The sequence below is a fragment of the Sinohyriopsis cumingii genome, chromosome 13, assembly GCF_028554795.1.
Source record: "Sinohyriopsis cumingii isolate HCF-2022 chromosome 13, ASM2855479v2, whole genome shotgun sequence".
Taxonomy (NCBI): Eukaryota; Metazoa; Mollusca; class Bivalvia; order Unionida; family Unionidae; genus Sinohyriopsis; species Sinohyriopsis cumingii.
Window position 1 is genome coordinate 21,556,285 of NC_142973.1, and position 16,790 is coordinate 21,573,074.

The 16,790-nt window shown below is 35.9% G+C and overlaps 1 protein-coding gene across 1 annotated transcript in view; it reads right to left on the reverse strand.

The window, feature by feature from the left end:
• The window catches only part of LOC149785038 (uncharacterized), a 47,303-nt gene that overhangs the window by 29,010 nt on the left and 1,503 nt on the right, over window positions 1-16,790 (reverse strand). Inside the window, exons 2-5 of the mRNA XM_089978744.1 lie at window positions 8,376-8,565; window positions 7,867-7,956; window positions 3,890-3,976; window positions 735-919 (exon numbers count right to left, since the gene is read on the reverse strand). Coding sequence (XP_089834870.1) covers window positions 735-919; window positions 3,890-3,976; window positions 7,867-7,956; window positions 8,376-8,565 — 552 coding nt within the window. The remainder of the gene's footprint in view (window positions 1-734; window positions 920-3,889; window positions 3,977-7,866; window positions 7,957-8,375; window positions 8,566-16,790) is intronic.

Genomic DNA, 16,790 nt, shown 5'->3' on the forward strand with positions numbered 1-16,790 from the left:
TCATAATGGTTATTTCTGATGAAAAACAGGAATGCAGGGGACAAATACGGGGTCACTCGACAGATATCATGTAATTAGGAGCAAGTGACAGGTATAAGGTAAAGTTTGCATTGGCAGCATGCACAATGGAGAGAATGCTGGCATACCTAAATGTTACTTTCTTGTACCGTGACACTGAACTATTGGAAAATGTTCATGATCTAAGTACACAGCTAACCCAAGTGGCTGCCCCCTTGTGTCAATAAATCTTCCTGAATCTGTCTAAACTACACTACCCTTAGCAGATATTAAAATAGGGAAAATGAATTTCGACAGACTAACTTCTGACAAATCAATGAATGAATAATAAAATATACAGCATTTTTTTTTTACAATTGACTGCTGAAGTTCAGAAAGTGAAAATAGCATAGTGGAGCAAGCAGGGCTCATCTGAAGTAAGATCAAGCTGTATACTCTATGATTCAGATTACACCCGTCAATCATGCACAAAATAAAGGGAATTAAAAGTTCTTTTAAAAATACCTTAGAAATACAAGGTCTTTTTTAAACAGCCAGTATAACCAGTGAGAAAAACCTGGTCAGCATTATCTAAAAGCCAGAAAATCCAACAAAATCAGGAAAATGTACATCTATGATGAAAACCAGATTACTGTTCAATACAAAGATTTTAAACGAAGTCGTTTGATTTAAAGCATGTCATGACGAATACCTGGAGTTGTGAAATTCATGTGTACCTGCTGAGAATGTTGAATCCCTGAAGACTCTGCAGAAGTTTTCTGGCACTGGCCACCCCAACCCCTGGAACACCATTTGGGAGGTAATCACACCCAAGCAGCAGAGCCAGAGCTACCAGTCCATACTGATTAATACCAAGCTGGGTCTCGATGTCATCCATGGTGTAACTCTCCACATGTGGATCCTAACATAAAATAAACATAGGCTTTAAGGTACAGAGATCAAACGCAAAATATACATGTAGTTTTCAGTATCAGACTGAATTCTCAACAAGGCCTGTCTGCATCCAGTAGCATGACAGTGTCAAGACATCTCAAGACAATTCTGGATGTAGTGGATGGCCATCAGTTCCTACTGCAACTGAGCTGATGCCCTGCTATGTCCACACATCTCTTGTCACCTGCCTTCAAAGCTGCAGAATGAGCACATCTGCTTGACCACCAGAAAGGACTTTACAGAGGGAGCCAGGTATAGCTGTTCACTCTGGCTTAACAGTCACAGGCAGTACCGTCTACTGTTGCTAACAGTCACAGGAAGTACCATCTACTGTTGCTAACAGTCACAGGCAGTACTGTCCTACTGTTGCTAACAGTCACAGGCAGTACCGTCTACTGTTGTTAACATTCACAGGCAGTACCGTCTACTGTTGCTTACAGTAGCAGGCATAGCCTGGCCTGACAATGACTATCATCACAACCAAGACTGTGACCTCTGAGCTTTAGACCCCAGAATCTATAGGTTTCTTTATTACCCAAGTTCAAACCATCTACAAAGTTTGTCCAGAAACTTAGTCTATAACAAAAGTTATTCTGCAAAACCTATTTTTCTTTGAGCCACAATGACCCTGATCTTTGGCCTGTTCACCCAAATGTCAATATGCCTCATCCATACTGTAAGTGCAAGCACTACACAAACTTTGGTGAAGGCAAATGGTCAATAACTCATTTCATTGAAACCAGTTTTCTCCTCTCAGTAACAGTGACCATGACCTTTCGACTTTTTGAACTGAAAATCAAGATTATTTCCTTACTCCCAGTGCAAGTCATCCATTTTGGTTTTGGTCAGTGATAATTTAATGTTACTGTGCAGAAACCATTAAAAATGACCTTGATCTCTGACTATTTTATTGACCTTTGACTATTTTATGATGATACTGATAGGCTTCTTCCCTACCCCAAGTACAAGACATCCACAATGTTTGGTAACTGTAGATCATGAAGAACTCAAGTTATTGTATAGAAGAAAAAATTCTTTCTGTTGCAGTGACTTTGACCATTTACTTTTATACTCCCAAACTCTATAAAGTTTGGTAACTTCAAGTTAATGCGCAGAAACCATCCAGTTTGCTTGACCTTTGACCCTCTGACCATAAAATTAATAGGGTTCTTCTTTACACCCAGTGCAAGCCAGCTACAAAGATTGGAATCGGCAAATGGTGAACAGCTTGAGTTATTGTGCTGAAAAAAATAATGGTACCAGACAGATGGATGGACAACACTACATCATAATACACTCTGGCTTGTGGAGGGCATATAAAAAAGCATACCAAAATGCCATAGAATGTGTTAGAGAATAACACTGCATTTTCAAGCCCTGCTATTACTTCTTCATTAAAATCCTCCTATATTCAAAATATTTAAGAATAGTTAACATTTTTTTCAAATAAGCCAGGGTGGCTTAGTGGTCGGTATGCCATACTCGCAACTTAAGTCTATGGTCCAAATCTTACAGCTGACTACCATGGTCCAAATCCTACAGCTGACTACCATGGTCCAAATCCTACAGCTGACAACCAATTTGCATCCTTGAGCAAGGTACTTTACTCCAATTGCCTTGGCACTAAATAACCTACTTGTGTTACTGTGCCACAACACACCATATCAAATCAAACCAATTTTTCCTACTTATGGGAAAATTTTACCCTAAAGTTTCAGTTCTAGAACAGACTCTGTTTAAATGCCCAGTAAGTATATATGTATTTTGATCCCTGATTTGTGGACATATTTACTGTGTTCTCACAATTAATTAAAAGCAGACCCACTTAGTCTTTTCACATTACGTCTTTTGCATCAAATCAAATAAAGGGGCTGGAATACAAAATGTTGTTGTTATGTTGTTGTTATAAGGTTTAACGCCATTTTTTCAGCACAAGATAGGCTGTACATGGCGACCAGTATTAATGATGGAAGAAGAACCCGGGAAAACACCAGAAAGAACCACCAACCCACAAGAAGCTACTGGCAAGCTTTCTCACATATCCACATTGGCCAAGCCTGAGACTCGAACCCACAGACAGAGGTGAGATGGCAGTGATCCGTGACAGAGAGCGCTTTAGACCACTCGGGGCCCCAATACAAAATGTAATGGACATACAAATCCTCCCTGCATACGAACTAACAGTCACAGTAATGGTAACATCTTTGGCCAACTCATTTCATATGACCACTCATACATAAGGAACATAATTATACTAGCTTAAATTATCCTAGTCATTCACAAATATCATCAAAGATAGGAAGGCAAACAAGCAAAAGGAGTATTTGGTGAATGCAAAACTTTGTTTCATAGACATGGTTCATTATTGAGAAATGAATTCCAAATTTTAATAAGGAACTTAAAATTCCGAAATTGGCACTCAGAGATTTTTGCTTAAGAATGAGCAGAAGATTACCTGCAGTGAAAACACTGCATCAATATTTTACTAATAAAACAATCTTGAAAAATCAAGTTTCAACATTGAAGTTTGTTTCACAAAATAAATGTCCCTAGTTTTTTAAATAACGAACCTTTTATTGTGCAATGGCAGTGACATTATACACATTGTTTAAGAGGTACACAATGAGGTACATGTACAAATGATGTGTGTTTAAAACATCTTATGTAAATGTTGCTAACAATGTTTCAGATATTGGTTATCTTGTAAACAAAGATAATTATATTAAAAAGTAGCAATTGCATTAGAAAATAATAAAATGATTATTCAGCCATTAAACAGAGCTGCTAATCTTCTCAATGTCTAGACAGGATGGCACCACCTTCTTCATTTTTTGAGGTCTTCAGTAACTTGCACCCTCATTTATAGTGTGACCTATGATTCTGGACTGTATTTTGTATGAATTATTGTAGGAATCATGAGTTACAGTGTATTGGTTACCTTTGAATTCAATGTCAAGTTTCTATACACAGTTCTTGCTCCATAAAGAAAAGCATCTCCATCGTCAGTAAGGCATCCATTCACCAGCTGTAAACAAAACAAATTAACACTATGAGCTCCAATAACACCGGTAAAACAGTTTGGTCTATGTCAGCCCAGGACAACAAATTTTTAGCTTCTAGCAACCAAGTTTTGGCTTTTGATAGTTTACTAGTACTGTGTTTGCTTTTATGAAGGATTGATAATAGTGGGCTCCAAGTCTTTTTTTATCCAATGGAACTTTTTAAAAACATTGTCATGTCAGGAGTGATCTATGCCTGATAATTATACATCATAATATCACTGACTGCCAGTGCTTGATTTCTTAAGCACAGGTAAACTTAGCTCTGATTTTATTGCTCCAAGAAGCAGTGCCATTACACTATTTGCCTATTCATGTGTTCGCTGGTATCAGCAAAGCAAAACAAATTGTCATTGGTCAGAGTTTCCAGTACAACTAATAAAATGTACTCAAGTCAGTGACTAAACAAGGGATGTAAATGAAACAAAAATGAAACTAAAGTAAGGAGTCCCGTTTGTCTGCACTCAAGCTACCATTTCTGATTCCAGGTATTAATGGACTGTATGACCTGAATGTATCTCAATCAAACTGTACAGTGTCATAATGTGTATTCACTGACATGTCCTATTATAGCTCTAATTTTCATTAAGGATTAGAATGAGTAATTTACATTAGAGAATACCTGACAGGTAATTATTACAAGGCTCACTACACGTTCCAATAACCATTTATTTACTTACAAGCTTGATTGTGAAGTGCAAAAATAAATATTTGTGCATTTCAAGTTATCTGCTTCACTTTGTAAGTAATATGTAATGGCCTGAATTCAAGATTCATTTTCTTTTCTTTACAAAATGTTGCATTGCCAAATAAATTTTATAGTTAACCTGCTTCATTAATATATAGTTAATCATTTCACCTCTTTTATTGAGCTGATACAGTTTCAATTACAACAGAACAAACATAAATAAATGAAATTTCAGATGAGATTTTGATATTATTCCTTGTTCTCTAACCAGGCTGTACTTGATTTAATGTTTAAATCTTTGTATAATGCAAGTGATATGTAAAAACAAAATTATAGTACAATTCAGACTTTGGAAATTTGGACCAACCACAAAGCTTTCTTGGGCAACCTGACTAGAAACAACCAAAACTTCCAGACTGGTTTCCCAGTGCCCATCCAAGTTTTTTGAAAAATGTTCCACCACTGGATATTTAATTATTTAACAGTTTGTCATATAGTAATCAAACCTGCACTTAACTCAGATTATCAAAATCATGCCTTGAGAGGCAAAAAGAAATTTGTTAACACCCCTGGCTCCATGAATGAATATAATAATAATAATAACAACAATAATAATAATAATAATAATAATAATGAGGACTTTGTATAGCACCTAATCTTTAGAAGCTCTAAGCGCTTTACAACATTAGACAACACCTATAAGATAAAAAACATAATAATATTACAAAAACAAACACCATGAAATTAGAAAAATATTACAAAATAAAAAACATGCTGAGAATATTTCAGGTAGGAAACATTATTAGGTCTTTAAGTTTGTTCTTGCTGTCGAAATAAGTGAGTCTTGAGAGCCCTCTTGAAAGTGATCACTGTGTCTTTGTGTCTAAGTTCAGTGGGCAATTCATTCCACGTTGCTGGGCCCTGGTATGCAAAAGAACGCTGTCCATATGACTTTGTTTTCAAAGTGGGAATAATGAGTATACGATTGTCAGAAGAGGAGCATAAGTATCTTGCTAGTGTGTACACATGGGTGAGGTCGGATAGGTATGTTGGACTAGAGTCCGAAAGTGAAATGTAGCACAGAGAACAAAGTTTGTGTTTGATTCTGGATCAAATGGATAGCCAGTGTAGGGTACTGAGCAGCGGGGAGGTGTGCTCTGATCGTGGTACTCTAAGTATGATCCGAGCAGCTGTGTTTTGAACTTTTTGAAGTTTCTGGAGTAGATATTGAAATGAACCAGACAGAATTGAGTTACATTAGTCCAGTCTTGAAAGTACTAATGAACACACAAGTGTTTTAGTGGCATCAACTAAAAGATATTTGCGAATTGAGCTGATGCATGTCAGCTCAAGATATGCAGCCTTGCATATGTTCATGACATGTTGGTGCAATGTGAGAGTACTGTCCAGAGTAACACCTAGGTTTTGTACTGATTGTGTAAATTTAATGTTGGCGTTGCTGATATTTAGTGTTTGAGGTAAAGGATGTGAATGAGAAAGTCTTTGTGTTGTGATCAGAATGGCCTCAGTTTTATCATCGTTCATCTGCAGCTTGTTACATGTCATCCATGATTTCATATAATGAAGGAGATAAAATAAACCAAATTAAAGATCCAAAGATGCTCTGATCATCCAGACAATATTAAGCAAAACATTCTTCTTTGGTTTAACTCTTGAAAGAAAGTATCCTTTTATGGAAAAATATAATAGGCCAGTCATTCACAATAAAGCTCTGAACACAATTTTTACAAAAGGGCTGTACATTTGTATGCCATACTTCTGAGGAAGAAAGAACAAATGTGAAAAAGGCAAAGACTGTTAGCTTGGTCAGCTTCTTTATGCTTATAGTCATGGTTTATCGAAATGATAAGTCCTTTTGAAGAAGTCATTCAAAGGTTTTCTACTTTTAGTGTCAGCCAATGGATCACGGTTGTCACTATTCATATAAAACTGAATGGCATTCTTGCAAGGATACTTTCTATCACACTGGATCAAAATCATTCAAACCAAAAGTTTTTCCAGTATTAAAATTTGCACAGTTATTTCAGACAAAAATATTTAATATAGGGTTTGCACCTGGTTTCTATCAAAGCCACACCATTGCCTGTGATGTCATCAAATACACAATTTTTGCATAGCTTGTTGACAAGAACATTCACAATAAATCTGACTAAAAACCAGCCCAACTTTATGGAAAAGTAAACAAAACTGATTTTACAATCATTTCCTTTGAAAGCCACTCCAAATTAAGGAGGATGTCCCAGAAAAAGTGTTTGAAGATTACGTCATAGGGAATATCCCTAAATGTTGATTGACATTTAAGTTCAAGGTCTAGCTTTGTGTACAAAATAAAGAATTTTCTGGAAGTGAATTTTTGACGAATATCCTGTCATTTTACTGTGTCTTAGTTTTTTATACATAAGGTTTTGATAAACAAAATTATTCAATCCGCCTTTATGTTCAGCCTCTGGATTTATTTTACTGTTTTGTTCAGACATAACTGGAGAGGAATCAAAATTGTTCACTGGAATAACAAAGTACACATTGATAATTTGGACAAATTTTTTTAGATTGTTCTAAATTCATTCAAAGACATTCTGAATTATATTTATGTGATACATGACAGTGTTGGCAGTTCAGCTGATTTTAGTATATTGATACATCAGCACATTCAATACTGGAATTCATTCGGAACACTCTATACTTTTTGACATGTCTTAGAACTTTTATTCAGATTTAATTCACAATACTGTAAGGTCCTCTTAAATTTTCACTCTGAAACTTAGAGAAATAAACTTGTTTGTTTCGCTTCTTTCTGTTACTTAGTTCAAAACCATAGAGTAGAAACATAAATCCAAATTCTTCTGGACAAGTGGGTTTAAAAAAAGAAAAGAAGAGAAAGATAAAGAAAAAAAAAGAGCAGATGGGCTCTACATAACATTCTGTCACTACAGTAAAACCTGTCTTGAGAGACCACTGCTATGAGAGACCGCCTGTCTTGAGAGATCAGGTTCTCCATGTACAGATTTAGAGATTATATAGTGTTATAACCTGTTATGAGAGACCACCTGTCATGAGAGACCATTATGCTTTGGCAGAAGGGGTGGTCTTTCAAGACAGGTTCCACTGTATTTCATTTGTTCAGAACTTCCTAATGGAGCTGCTTACCCCAAGTGCATCGAGATGTGCACACATGGCCTCAGCCTCACCATGACTCTGAATGTAAGGAATGCCCAACAATTCCAACAATTGACAACACTGGAAAATAAACAAACTTTTATGTGTGTGTGTGTATAACAATAACAAAACTTTACATGGTCATGAATCTAATGGAAGTGTTACTTCAAAAATGTGGATATCTACCTTATTGATATCAACTCAGATAAAAATATTATATCCCAGATAATTCATGATTTTTTAATTAACAATAACCACAACAATAATATGATCAAGAACTACAACAAAGTAGTAATCATAAGCAAAGGAGTAATAATAGAAAAACTGAACCAATTAATTTATAGCACCCTTCTCACATTTAAATTAAGTATACAAATATTGTATGTAACAGAATTAATTACACAAAGATCAAAATTTGGCTGAAACTCATTGACATTTGTTTTCCCTTCAACACAAGTATGAATGAACTACTAGTAAAAGTATCAAATGTTCATTAATACTTCTTTAAGATACGATGTGAAATTTTTGCGTCCTTGTTTTCCAGCTGCTTTGGTCTGAAACTTCCCAGGATGCCTTGCTTGAATGCGTTTTTGCATGACATTCCATTTGAGCTCTGGAGCCTCACCGTCGACTATAAAAATCAAGTTTATGCCTATCTGCTTCAAATACAGGATGCGGAAGAAAAGATTTCTGAAATATGAATTTTATAGATCAAATAGTATTTTTTAAAAATTTAGTTCAGCAAAGGAAAAGCAAATTATATTAGCTACATGTATTATGGAAGTACAATCTGGGGTGCAGAAATCCACTGTCCATATTGTCTGAGTTGGAAATTTGTTCTTACAGATGAGCAACTTTTGATATGTTACATGTCCATTAACAAGTAAATTGTGGCCTGTAACTTGAAAGGCATTAGTTCCCATTTTGTCTGAGTGAAATTTATATAGTCATCATTCATACTTACCAGTGAGTACCATACAGGTGCATTGTATGTTGACATAAGTGCATGGTGTAATTTATCGATTAGGAATGCAAACAGCAACAGCTAATATGGATACAACCATTGGAAGCAGACAGTACTGGTTTAGGCAATATCTTTTGATGGTTACATCAGAATGAATTTAATTGGCTGGAGTATAGGGCTTCCCCCAAAGAATGTTGTTTTGAACCAATTGCTGGACTCCTTGAAACCATCAAGTATGTCTATGATGAATTTTCCTGAGAAGCCATCTGGGTGGATTATTTTCTTATAAAGCTAGGGCAGAATGGTGAATTTTTTTTTAATGAAATGTCAATAAAACTAAACTTGACTATGACATAATATGATTTTTTTAAAAACCTGAAAACAGGAGTTCAAAGATTTTTGGTTGCAAGAGTTTCCTTGACTTGAGGCCAACAAAGATCGAACAATCACATCTTTGCCTTATAATATATGAAGAAGAACCCCTCAACTGCAGACAAAACCAGTGGACTGTTTGTAGAACAAGTTATCAGAATAAGTCAGTTAAAATGTGATAATGAAAAGGCCAATTCTGAGAAAACAGAAGGTTTGGGTGATTTAGACAGAGTGATCAATAAACACAATGTGAGCCAAACCAAGTGTTACAAAACACATCATATGCCATAGCAAAGCAGAGAAAATCTTTTTAAGACTATAAATTTCTTTGTGAGGTACAAATAAAAACAATGAAGTTGAACTAGAAACTGATCACTATCTGATGTCCTACTAAAAATGTCAAGGATAAAATATCTAGAGCTATATTCATATCCATCCTCCATCCTTTCAGATGCAAGTACTGATCTAGCAGTTCCTGCACAAAAATGCATTCCTGTTACATTTGTAGACCCTCACAATGAAAGTATAGGTTCAATGTTCGCACTGAACATCCTGAATGCTCAGATTCTAATGGGTTTTTACTCCAATTACAAGGTAACTGGACATACATTTTTATGCTTTTCACAATGCACAACATAGCCCCCCCTCCCATGTGTGTCATATTACACTGGTTTTAAAATTAGGGTGGGCAGGTCATTTTCTTTAAACATTATATATATTGTGATTCTTTTTTACAACTGAGGAAAAAGTGCTTGGTTCAGCAATTAGAAACAGGCACAGTCCACTAACCGGAAACACATTAATATTTGGCCTAATGGTTAACACATAAACCAACAAATTATATAAAGGTTTGCATAAACTTTGTTTTCTCACATTTGCAGTCTAGGTATACATTTTACAGCAAAAAAGACAAGTTCAAATATCCAGTATACTTTACATGTCACAGATCCATACTGCATGCATTTAAATGTACAGCTTAATAAAAGTAACAACTGTAACAGTCATAATTTCCACTATTCTATTCTTAGAAAATATGGACCGGCGAGTCTTTTAGACAGACAAGTAAACTTTTTAATTATTTTTTCATGGATAACTTGATCTTGACAAAATGTCTGCACCCTTGACTTAAATGGCTTAGCTGCTGAGGAAAAAAAAAGTAACTGAAAACAAGAGATCCAAGTGAGCCTGATATCACTTACCAGACAAACAAAAACAGTTGACTGTTTCACTGAGAAGGCTTATGTAAAGTGCAAGAACATGTACCATGAAAACAGTTTATCAAATTTAGTTTAACCCATTTATTAGTTTATCTGCATTTAGTGCATACTTTTCCTGTCATGTGTCAGAAAATGAAGATTGATTTGATCTTAGACACTTACACAAAAGAGACAGATACACATGCAGACAGAAAGAAATATCACTTTTAAGGAATGCATTGATCATACAGACATACCATGACAGATGATATAGTGTTGACAGTTGCTGCTGTTGATTTGGTGCTTTATTGCACAGCAACACAAGTAATTTATTTAGTTCAAAGGAAACTGAAGCAAAAGTACCTTGCCCAGTCAACACAAACTGATCTAAAGCCAGGATTTGAACCCACACCCTTTCAATCACAAATCCACCATCCCTCCAACTATTGAGAATAGAGCACTCGTCTTTTACAACATGCCTTGTTATTATGCAGTTCCAGATAAAACGTGGTAATACTATGGCCCCCATGATCAAAATCATCCCAATGAATAACAAGGGTTGAAAGAAAACAAGCTGAAACTTATTTCCCTTTGCAAAAACACTATTATTTTTAAAAAATTTTATGATGCCTACTACATAATATGATATTCTCAATATATCGTGGTTTTGTACATGTTGTTGTTGTTGTTGTTGTTGTAGGGTTTAACGCCATTTTTCAGCACATGATAGGCTATACATGGCGGCCAGTATTATTGGTGGAGGAAGAACCTGCGAAAACCCCAGAAAGAACCACCAACCCACGAGAAGCTACTGGCAAGCTTTCTCACATACCCACATTGGCTGAATCTGAGACTCGAACCCACGCAGACAGAGGTGAGATGGCAGTGATCCGTAATGGAGAGCGCTTTAGGCCACTCAGGGCCCCTAGGTTTTGTACATACTGTGGTTCTTAATATAACAAAGTTCAGTACATAATGCAGTTGGTATTAATGGACCCTGACTACCACATCACAACCTAGGGCACAAAGTATTTATGGCATGCATTATTATACAGTCAGATGGATACATGCCAATAGACACATAATATTTATAACATCCATCAATTATATAAAGCATCATCATCATTATCGTCAATTCCTAAAATCCTGAAAATAGCATCCTTTATATATACTTGACTTGTTAAAGAAAACAGCAAGTGTATGTCTTACCCTAAGTAGCTCCCTTAGGTTCAGATGTGCACAGTTATCAAACTGTGCGAATTATGTAATCAGAGAACAGACAACATAAATACTGGAAGCAAATGATGAGATACTTATGTATGGTAGCTTGTTATTATGAATATTTTTAGCGATTTTGTGGAGGGCATATTGAAGGAAAAGGAAAAAGTGAGAGTATATATATCTCTGCTCAGGTAAAAAAGAAAGAAACACAATGCTGAAAGCTGAAATAAATTAAAGGAATGATAAGTTTCTTGAAAGAAACGAAACTATCTAAACACTTTCTTCAATATTAATATATTTTGTTAAAGAAACATGCAGCTTAATTCACTTTCAGCATTTCCATCACTTTCCAGCCAAATAAATTTGAAAACACATCCATTTGTTTGTGCCAGAATTTGAATTCATTGCGAAAAAAAAACATAAGTAACATCCAACTAAAGCAATATGATTTTAATATGTGGAAAAAGGTCGAGGTGGGTTGCAATATTTGTGTGATATGCCTGAAAATTTGGCCTCTCCTTCACACAACATTGTTACTTGGGTAGTAAGACATCAACCTAACCACAAATATCAGGAGCGACACTTTACATTGAACAAATTACCATCAATAATCTTTCATTGAGATTTACTAACCACTGACGATTGATACTTGAACTCGATAAAAAGCATTACTGACACCTACTCAGGAAATGCGGTCACTACTGAGTTCAACATCATGGCTAATTTGCAGAATTCGGACGGTTCCTGAAAGCTGACATGTACTACGCCTATCATTTTATTTCTTCTTTTTTGTCAGTGTTCATAATTTTATTATTTATTTGTCAACAAAACAAACAAGTTGAATGAGAAGTTTAAAAAATATTTCACAACGAAATTGCTGATGCAAAATAAAAAGGATTATCTTATACTGTATTAATAAAATATAACACCATGAACACGCATACTAACAGGATTTTGTTAACTTAAATGCACTTTTGAACTGCTCAATGTACATGGGACATAATGAGAAGAAAACAAATTTAAATGCCACATTTAAATCCTGGACTAAACTGAATAATATTTCACATGGTCTGAATCAGCTTGGAAGTTTGGTGAATTAGCCAGAAATCTGGTCCGAATCAGTCACTAATTTGTACGGAATCAGCCTGGTCCGAGTTTGAAAGTAATTACCACATTAATGAATAATGTTAATATAATAAATGTATCAATCAAGAAAGTTAACAGTGACGTTTGTTTAAAAAAAATCATCATGGTGTCCCGGTGTGTGTTGTTGTAAAACAACATCTAACAATTTTATATGAACACACAGACTTTTAATCATAAGTGATTTATTTTTCTATTATCGACATTACACAAACAAGATGAATGCAGAATGGGAAGGAAGGTAAAGCTGTATCAATTCATCGGCTGTACTCATAATTGGGCCGATTATTAGAACAATCGGTATAATCGGTATCGGCAGAAATAATTGGTGCCGATGTAAACACATTTCCAAAATATAAATTCAATCATAACATTCATTTTGACATGTCTTGAATTTTAAATCATAATTAAAAAGTGGAAATTAAGGTGTATACATTTGATTTGGGGGTTAATTGCAAGACAATATATTCTTAAAAGTAAATACTTCTTACCACACTTGCTGCAAACTACTGCTGATTGTCTGCACACAACAAATTATCAACACCATTCATGCACTCATCCCAATCACAACAACCAACCAGCAAATGAGGTCTCGTGGGGCATACACATTAGCAGGTAGCATGGCAGATTAGATAGCTAGTGAAATTTCTAGCTACTACGAAACTATGACTCACTATAGTTAATGTTATTTAGCCAGTCCTGCAATGCTGCTAATCAAAGAATAGCGGTCGCATGCTGAAGCAGCTGAACGCTGACATAAAAATATTATGCAGCATTGATATTAGCATGCCAGCGCCAGCAACGTTACCCCTGGATACCCCAGCTGCTAAGTTGCTTCAGTGTGCAACTCGCAGCATGGTGTGTGCATCCATCCAGCCACATAGACAACTTAATAGTAACTTACCTGATTTAAAACTGTTTCAAGAGTGCAAATCAATTGGATTATTAATATTGACTAGCAATTGTCTACTATTAAATATACTACCAAGCCTATGCATGATATCGAACTCGAATGACTCAAGTTTAGTATGGAATTACTTCAAAGTAAATTCAGTCGACGAGTCCAAAGCAAATTTGCACACTTTACAAAGCATGCCTTTCCAGAGGTGGAAAAGATTCTAAAATCTATACGACATCAAATTGTGTCCAGCACTTGCGCTGCAAGCACATCATTTAACATGGCCTGTTTCTGGCAGATAAAAAAAGAAAAAGATGCTGCACAGATAACCTCAGCAGTCGCAGCAAATCTGTGTACTCTGATAAGCCATTTGCATTTGCATTTGACAACCAGAGAGCTATTCATTGGCACAAAGCTACTGCAGAGTTCATGGAAGTAGATGTGCAATCATTTTCCATTGTTGAAGACATTGGATTTTGACGTCTGATGGCCAAGGAAGAAATGTGCCATAAAATTCCAAGTCGGATGTACTTTTCCACTTCTTTGATACCTGATGTTTATAAGGCGATACAAAGCAAGGTGCGTGATTTAGTTTCTGCCCAATCTGACCTTAGTTTGACCTCTGATGCATGATTAGGCCTGTCCATCGGTGTAGCCTTGAGTCTTATGGAACACTGGCTGATGGAAGACTTTCAGCGGAAACAATTGACTTTAGCAGCAAAGCCTCTCAATGAATCACACACAGGAGAATATCTGGCGAGCAAACTGGACAAATTATGCAAGGAATACAACATTTCCAAACCTCATATCCATGTTCTTCTGTGTGACGGAGGTACATCGGCTGTTTTGCACACACACTGCAGCCCATTGTCAATGATAGCATTCTGTCACAACAAGCTGTCATGGATGTTTTGGCGATCTCGCGATCCATAGTCAACAAGTTCCGGCACTCCCTCCTGGCACAACAGCAGCTCGAAGAGCTGCAGGAAAAACTTTACACTGCGCATAAGAAACTTATCAAGGATGTCCAGACATGCTGGAATTCAACATACAATATGTTGGTTTCATTATATGAACAAAAACAAGTCTTGTGGGCTTATGCTACTCTCTATCACCTGCCTAGCCTAACAGTCCAACAGTGGGTCTTGATTAACAATATTATGGACATGTTAGGCCCATTCGCTGACATTACCAATGAAGTAAGTAATAGCCAAACATCAGTATCCGTCATTCTTCCTTTGCTGAAAATGCTCCGAATGTTGCTGGCTCGAGAGCATGAAGCAAGTCAAGGTATTCAGACAATGCGCCGTGAAATGTTAAAGTAACTGAACACACGCTTTGCTGACGTTGCCAGCAACAAGAAGTTTGTCTTGGCCACCATCTTGGACCCACGATTCAAACATCGCCTATTCAGTGAAGAATTACTTGTGACCAGATCCAAAAAATGGCTTGGAGCAGAATGCTGACAAGCAGGAGGAACCCTAGACCAAACAAAGAAAAACTGCAACTGAAACGCCACTGGCCCATCAAGGTCGCGTCTCTGGGATTAGTTTTCTGTGGCCTGTGATGAACCTGTATATACCATCAACGAAACAACCCATGTGGATGACGCGATGCTTGAATTGTATCTGGCCAACCCTCTCTTGCCACGAGAAGACGACATATATGGCTGGTGGAACAATCACAGGTTTCAGTCCCCCTACTTGGCCAAATTAGCAAGATGCTATTTGTCTGCACCAGCTTCAACCATTCCGAGCGAGCAGCTGTTCAGTGGTACAGGGTAGATTTTTTCAGGTCGCCCTGGATTGTTACTTTGGAGAAATGTTACTGTTGCTTAAACACAACGTACCTCAACTAGGCTTTCAGTGTTAGCTGCAGCCAGCGTACAATGACGTCTAACTTTAATCTTAAAGCATGCATATTATTAATTTTAATTATTATTGGCCATCATTATTAATATTTTTTAGTCATTTATTGAAATCTAGTAATGACAACCTGCATCACCGAATGTAAGTTCAAAGACTGGCTTAATACTTTTTCATTCATTTATATCTTGAATTGGCAAACCATAATTTTTATCAGTGTTAAAGTTTTTCAAGTTTTATGTTTGTGTGATCGTTGTTTTCTATAAATAGCAATGTACTTCTTATCCGGTTTCTGTTTGTTTTTGTATAAAAGTTCAAATTCACTTGCCGCATAAACAAACTTGCTATAACTCACACGGCAAAATACCTGCTTGCATTGCACTAATAGGTTTATGTTTCTGAACCAGTCATTGTTATAAAACAAATAATGAAATAATCATTCTCATAATCAGTATCAGCAATTTTGATAATCAGCTATACGCGGTATCGGCATGATCGGCAAAAAGTGACATCGGTACAGCTTTAAAGGAAGGATTTATTATAAAACAAGGGGAAAACAGTCTTGAACATAAGTGGAAGAAAAATGCATATTCATTGGATGCAGTTACATGACAAAATCAAAAGTGCATAATAAATTGATGCTGGAAACATTGAATAAAAAGCAAAAACATATATTTAATGTTATTTCATTTGGTAGATAATTTCTTACTTTTCAAAGATGGAGAAAAAAAAGAGCAAAAAAAAAAAAGGATTGCTCCAACCAATGTTAATATAATTTTACAACATAAATATCAGAATTCAGCAACAATATAAAGCAAGGATTCAAAATTAATACTTTTTGCTATTAATATTGAAACAGTTTTGCCATATAACTGTCAGAAATGAGTAATGATGGAATACGATGGCAATATTTCCCATATTATTCAGTACCAAGCATAGGATCCTCTAAGAGAATGAAATCCTCCAAGAGAATGAAAAAAAAGCATTTGGATAGTGTTGAACATATTCAATCAAGGAAAAGCTATTCAATGATCTATCTGACAATCTGAACACTCTATAAAAATGACTGGCTACTTAATAGTACTGTACTAAATTTAGGGTATGCGCATTTGGTTATAGTGCCCCGTTTTAAGGAATTCTTAGATTTTTTGATTACTTGTCTGATCACTGAAATTCGGTGCAATGGAAATATTCCTTAGCCCTAAATAATTAGCCAATTACCTGAAGCAAATGCCACGGAGTGAAGTGTTAGTGAA